Genomic DNA, 7360 nt, shown 5'->3' with positions numbered 1-7360 from the left:
GTATAACAGTTTAACGAGGACCAATACCACGCACCATGTGTCCCTACGTAGACTGATCCAAGTAGTCAACCCACCCGCACACTGACCACAGCCAGGGACGCTTGAATTCGGTGATCTGCTGGGAACCGTGTCTTAACGATCAGTCCACTGCGGGACTCAAGATTTATTTTTAGAGTTGCAAGTTAAATTAGAAAAAAAAAATTATTTTGCAAACAGCTAAGCATCTCTCAAGCAAACAAACATCTTCCCACTTTTAAAAGCAAACTAATTTTTATGATATAAAATGAAACGTAAACTTAAACAAAAAAAAAAAAAAACTTTATTGTTTATTTATTTAAAATAGTTCCATCATTCATAATTGGTGAATTTGTTTTTGCACATAATTAAGGGTCATTTTTATTGACGCTAAGTTTGATTCATCGATCCAGTTTTCATGAAGTCAACGCAAGTGGGTCTTCTGCACCAAGAAACTGACACTGAGTAAAATTAAAATGGCTTACGAAAAATCATGCACCTTCGATAGCATTTTGAAGTCAATGGAGGTAACCCCTAAGAACGACCAACCTCTATTAACGATCATTTTACTGGGGAACAGAGAGTGGTCGCTGCATTGAGCAATATTTCCAAATATTTGTGCAATGAATTTTCTTTTCTATAGTTTAATTATTGTTCTACTGATTGATACAACTTATTTATTTTTTAATTCTCCTTACAGAGAATTTGAGAGAACGTGTTTGCAATCACGAACGTGCAGTGCACCTGTTTACAGATTCTGTTCTGAATCGCACTCCCTGTGAATACACGGCCTATAGGTGTGAAAATTACAAAGATTTTGAGCTTGGCAAATGCATGAGCTGTTCAGATACTTGTGGTCGAATGGGCTACAAGTCACATGGCAATGGTATCTACTATTTGATGACGAAGGCAGAGACTCCATATTGTGGTAAGATATTAAACTGGTGATACATTATGAATGCCTTATTCGGACATTCCGAATGCTGTATTCAGGATGGCCACTATTGAAGAAAATTGAAAAAACGCTCTACGGGGCTTATGGAAATTTTAAATGTTTTAATTTCATTTTAGTTTGAGGTACTAAGTAGGATAATTTTAACATTTAAATATATTTTGGTAGATGAGAATATGTATAAAGTGATTTGTCTATTTAACCTTTCCTTAACATTTTTATTTAAAATTTTACCCGGTAATGGGTACTGCGTTATTGTGAGAAGTGACGATTGAATTAAAGAAGGTATTGAAGAAGTACATAGAAATAATTGGAGGGGGGGGGGAGAGTTAGCTAATTTATTTATTATTTTTAATATAGCAGACAGTTTTTCATTTACAGATCTCACTTTAATTTTAAGAAATTATATCCAAAGAATAACAGACATAATTTTCAGTTCAATAGTTTGTGGCCTGCCCTTTCCGGGAAAGTGTTACAAGCTGACAACACTCAATCCAAAAATGTTACGAATTACAAATTTAAAAATAAATTAATTAATTAATTGATTAAAACTATTTGGTTCTAAGCGTTCACCAGTTATTAGCAACCACGATTCTCTAAGCATGAAAGCTATAAAGTGTGCCTCTACATTCAGGGTCCGATTATAGCCTCAGCCCAATAGGCATGGGCCTAGGGTCCACACTTTCTGCGGGGCCTCAAAAAATTGTAAAAAGTCCACAATATTACTTTTTTTTAAAAAAAAAAAATACCGAAAGAAACAGTTTTTCTCAAAAAAGACATTTTTAATTTCAAATTTTCTTTATATTGTGAAAAACGAAACACCTGTAAAGATTGCACTAATGAAATTCGAAAGTACAGCTGAATTTCAATTGGTGCAATTTTTACTCCAACAGCTTAAGCAAATGCAACGAGAATGCATTTTCGCAAAGTCTTTTATAAATGATTAGTGTCAACAAGAACTAAAAGATTATTCTTAACAAATATGTAAAGCTGTAGATGGAAGGCTACAATCTTTAAAATAATTCAACTAATCAGTGACTTGCAAAAATCACTGATTTCACTTGTTTTTGGTCACCAAACTATTTTTATTTTTATACAACATTGTTTTGTTGTTTTATATGTAGCTTTACTATTTAGATACGCGGAAAATTTATCTCAGAAAAATAATCTTCAATTGTCTGCTTTCAAACCTTTTTAGAATGTTTCTCTTGAATCATGTAGTTCAATAAATTCTTTTTATAGTTAGGACTACTGTTCAGAAATTTAATCTCAAAATATTTTGTTAAGGATCCGGAAAATTTGTGGGCCTTGGGCCTAAATTTGTTTTGATCGGTCCCTGTCTACAATAAGAATACACTGTATGTCGCCGTTGTTAATATTCGCCAAAGGTTTAAGTAGAGCCGTGGAGGCTCGGTTGATAGAGGGCTCGATTTTTAATGAGCTGAACCGGGTTCGATTCCTAGCGATAGCTGGTAAATACGAATTCCGCACCCGGCTCACACCAGCAACAGTGATGGCGTAAAATATCCTCAATGGTAGACGAATCATAGGTTAGAGTCCCCTTGCCTGCAGGCTAATGATTGGAGGCTTTTCTCTCCTAGTAACGCAAATGAGGGTTAGTTCCATCAAAAAAATCCTCCACGAAAGCAAAATTTTTCCAATATTTGACTCTTAAGTCTTCTAAATTAAATTCAAAATTGCAAGGCTACGGAGTTGAACATTAGTAATCGCAAACCCGAAATTGGGTCGGCTGTTCAATGACGGTTATTAAGAAAAGGTTTTAGTACCTCATCAAAAATTGATTTTGAAAAAAAACTTTTTTAAGCTACTATGGAATAAGCTCTTTCGATTTTAGCAGAGCAAAATGACGCAGGTATTTATGCATGGAAAAAGGCATTTATAAATTATTGATATAATTTTATTTATTAGTTTTCAAGAAATAACAATTTTTTAAACTAACTCTATACATACCTAACAACTTTAAACACTTTTTGGAAAAATTTCTCCTAGTGGTAGATAAGTTCATGCTTGCAGTGTTCCCCAACCCCCGGTCCGGTACCGGTCAGGGGATCAAATGATACCGGGCCGCCCATTTCATTGAAACTAAATTTAAATTCCTAGGTTTTTACCCGAAATTAAAAATATCTGTGTTCCATTAAAATTTTATTTATTAAAAAAAAGGGGACCCCGAAGGTAGTGACATAAATTTTTTAATATTTGTAATGAATCATTGTTTCCGATTACTCCCAGATGGAACCGTCTCATTGCAAAGAAACAAGCTCAGGGCTTTCATTGATTTAACGTTCTAGTAAATTAACCCTTTTGAAGGCCGTGATAAGTATACTTACCACCACGTTTTACCACTTTTAATTTAGGTTTCCATTTTTCAATAACTTCAACTTTCGTGAAGTGAGTTTGAATAAAATTGGTAACCATTTGTCACTTTTAAAAAACGTATAAAAGTTATAAAATNTGAGACACATTTCAAATTGTGTTCAAAATAAAAGTCAATAAGTTCCTAATAGGTCGCGTTAATTATATTTACCTCCAAAAAAATGGCACTTTTATAAACTAAATGAGTTTTTTTTTATATCAATTACTGTTCTTAAAACAATTTCAATTCCAAAAATACTTTAAATTACCTTCACTAGAAATAAAGGGCCCATTAAAGGGTTAAAACACTTCATATTTATTTTTGGTGTAACTGTATTTTATGTTGAAGGCATGTTTAAATACAATTAAAGTAAAATTAATAAATCAAAATAATCTAAAATATAAACAATAAACGTCGCCCGCGGTAAAATTTATCAATCGTTGACATATCCGCGGTGATAAAAAGGTTGAGGAACACACTTTTAATGTATCATTCTTTATTTTATAAATTTGATTTAAAGTTCTTTTTCACACCACTACTTGTAAATGATTCGGAAGCGTAATATAAAGAACCCGTTTTTTCAAGGATTCTTCACCCTAAATACGGTTTTTCATGCGTATAGAATAAATGTACTTAGATTTAGTCTGACCACCGCCTCCGCTATTCACCGCCAATATCCACAACAATGCCATGATTCCGGGTGCCCGCGGGCACAGATGAAAGTGAGAAGTGAATTTAGTTCAAGTTCAAGGTTTCATATGAGGCATGTAAGAAGCACGTGTAGTCCGATGAGCACGTGTGGTGAGCAGCGCGCGTGTAGTGATTAAATTTCTTTCACAATATAACATTTCCCTATTGCTTAGGCGAGGTGTCTCCTTATTTTAAATAGGAATTCTGTGAAACCCTAATTTATTTGACTCATTTCAGCTTATTACTAATAATTAAAAAAGACGTGTTTGTGATCTACCTATTTTACTAATCCCATGCTTAATTTGATTTCCTTGTATGTGTTTTTTTTTTAATGTTTTTGCTTGCGTTTCCTTCTCTTTTTCACTTTTCCAATTTTCATTAACATCTTTCCACTAAATTAACTAATCACTTCATTTTAATTTCACCCTTTGAGTCCGCAAATATCACTTTTTTTTAAATTTTATAACCGTGGTTGAACAGCTGACTCAATTTTGGGTTTACGATTACTAATGTTCAACTCCGCTACCTTGCAATTTTGAACCAATCCAGAAGACGAGGAAACTCCTGGATCAGCATCCCCAGAGGTATGATTTGATATGGGAACATGGAGGACTTTGTGATTCGACAGATTTAACGTGCATCAGTCACCATTTACTTTTTTTTTCTTTTCTCCAAGCTTTGGACATGTGCCTAGGTCATTATGGACCCTTTACCATGTAGTCACCATTTACTACACGGGGAGTCTTCGACCGGCGGGAATTGAACCCGCGACCTCTTGGATATGGGTCCAGTGCCCTACCAACCTTAAGCCTGGTTGGCCGGGTACTTGTTCGTACACAATCTTAGTTTCTACATTTTCCAATCTTCTCTGCTGGTGTAGCCTGAGGAAAACAGTGATTCCGTTAAGAGTTTTTTTCCTCTGACGAATGACTGTCACTCAGAAAGTGTTTTAATCCCCCAAATTCTGATTTGAAATTCATCGACAACTGTAAACCAAGCATCGGAAAGGTTCTATGTTCCTTTTCATGCGATCACCTTGTAACTTCACCTCTTCATCATCACCAACTCAACTAATCTCTGAATTCAACTTAAAGAAAAAGAGGATAAAAGCGATTAGCACTGATCCTCATCTTCAACTCAATTCAACTCAACTCCAAACCACTAGTGGTGGGGCTTTTAAAATGTTAGCAAAACTACGAAAAATTCTGTAGGTGTTAGTTTTTAATTGTCTGCCACTTAATAAAATATTTTGCAAAAAGCGTAGTAGTTGTCAGCAGTGCCATACATCACAAACCGGAAATCATAGATACCCATGATACATAAGCACGTTCACGCCGGGGTGACCCACCGGTGGTTCACGCTAGATTGTCTCATCTCGGCGGCCCACCAGAATAAAAACTGGTAACAAATAAATTTCATTTTTTAGTTTTTTTTCCGGGAATAATAAAAATTCATAACTACCAATTGTTTTTAACGGATGCAATTTTTATATTGAAATGCTTCTTCGCCGTGATAAATTTCCCTACAGTGAATTGTTATGGTTGAGAATAGATTAACTCATCCCGAATATTATCTAATATTGAAATAGTTCTTCTACCAGTATTTTCTCTTTTCCCATACCAGTATTTTCACTTTTCCCGGCGTGAACGTGTTAAGTGACAGCTAGAGGATTATCAAGGTTAGGCTTAATATGCTTAAGATTGTTTGCAATTACGAAGTTCATTACGCGAAAATCATGACTTATATATTTATTTAACCTTTTGCGGAATAGCAAATTTCGGTTGCAAATTTAGTAAGTCAACACATTAGCAGCCGTGACTTTTTAGTACTCTTGGAATCGTTGGAAAATGCACGCAAACCTTAATACGCTGCCGCAAAGCAGTCTTAACTGATTAGTCTAAATTTAAAAGCCTTATTTTTGAAAACTGGGGAAGTTGAAGTACAAGTAGTAGAATACAGTTTATTCTTATATAAGACATATTTTTTATCTTTTTTTTTACTCTATTCCTACATCGCTTTACACCTTTTACTTTATTCTCCTATTATTTACATTGGTAAAAGCTTAAAGCAAAAAGTTTTATATTTTCAGGGATTTATTATATTTCTAGATAAAGTATTTCCAGACGGGAAAGGCATAAATTGTTTACATTAAGTGATGATCAAAACTATTGAAAATAAAATTATTGAATGAACAAATAAAGATAAAGCCAGACCTGCCAACTTTTAATCCCTTCCATTATCATTTTTCCCAGTGGTATTAAAATGGAATTGAAACTTCAATTTTAAGCAAACAAATACGTTGTATTTGAAAAAAATTAAGTTGACAACCATGATAGTAATGCATATTAATATATAAGCTTAATTTTTGTAAGAATATTGGTGATCAAAATCATTTAAAAATTAAATTTATAAAAGAAAAAATAGTATATATTTACTACCACTTTAAATATGAAAATAAAATCTACCGCAAAATCCGGGAGAGTTGGCACGTATGATAAAGCATATAATTTACTACCAGTTTAAATTTTTAAGAAAACATTAACATGTTTATTATTATATGGCTCCTAATGGGTTAGCAAAATGCATGCTAAAACACAATGTACTTAATCTCTCAAAATTTATTTCGATATTATTGATCCTCAAAAGATTTGAGAAAATATTGAATAAATCGAAGTCTGTAATATGATTTAGGTTCATACCAACGTCTCGTACAACTGAAAGCCTCCACACGGATTTTTATAGGTAGTCCGATCAGACCACCGTGAAGGTAAACCCGTTTACGAAAGAGCCCTTCAATAGAAAATCTAGTAAAAGTAAGACAGTGGTAGCAAATATATGTCTAAAAATTTGTTTAATTTATGAATATGATTGGTTTATCTTATTTACTTGTCTACCACTACAGATTCATTTCTCAAATATGTATAATAAATTTCTCTCAGTTGCATTTAAAATAGAGTTTGAGTTCATGCTCTTTACTGGTTCACTTTATAAATAGGCTGCGCAGACTACTTATAAAAAACCGTGTGGAGGCTTTCTGATGTAAGAAGTAATATTCATACGCACCTTGAAAGAATTGAAATGTTAGAATAATATAATATTTTAATATTATTATATCTGTAGCTACCAGAATATTTTATTTTCAATAAGTACATATACATATATCTGACGGTGGTAAATATAAAATTCGATAATGGGAGTTTTTGACCTTCCCTGAGATTTGCTCCAACCATTAACCAACAACTATGGCAGGGCTAAAGAGAATACAAGGGCTAGTTCACTCCGCTCTTAGAGCTGAAGCTACGATTGCTCTTAACCTAAAAGATAAAAAG

General features: G+C 33.6%; 1 protein-coding gene across 2 annotated transcripts in view; it reads left to right on the top strand.

The window, feature by feature from the left end:
• Positions 1 to 7360, top strand: part of LOC107440430 (pancreatic lipase-related protein 2) — a 46936-nt gene that overhangs the window by 25841 nt on the left and 13735 nt on the right. For both annotated transcript variants that reach the window (XM_071182112.1, XM_071182113.1), the window contains exon 5: positions 716 to 943. In XM_071182112.1, the coding sequence (XP_071038213.1) occupies positions 716 to 943 (228 nt within the window). The remainder of the gene's footprint in view (positions 1 to 715; positions 944 to 7360) is intronic.

This window comes from Parasteatoda tepidariorum, chromosome 6 (assembly GCF_043381705.1).
Source record: "Parasteatoda tepidariorum isolate YZ-2023 chromosome 6, CAS_Ptep_4.0, whole genome shotgun sequence".
NCBI classification, from domain to species: domain Eukaryota; kingdom Metazoa; phylum Arthropoda; class Arachnida; order Araneae; family Theridiidae; genus Parasteatoda; species Parasteatoda tepidariorum.
This window is presented reverse-complemented; position numbering and strand designations above follow the sequence as displayed.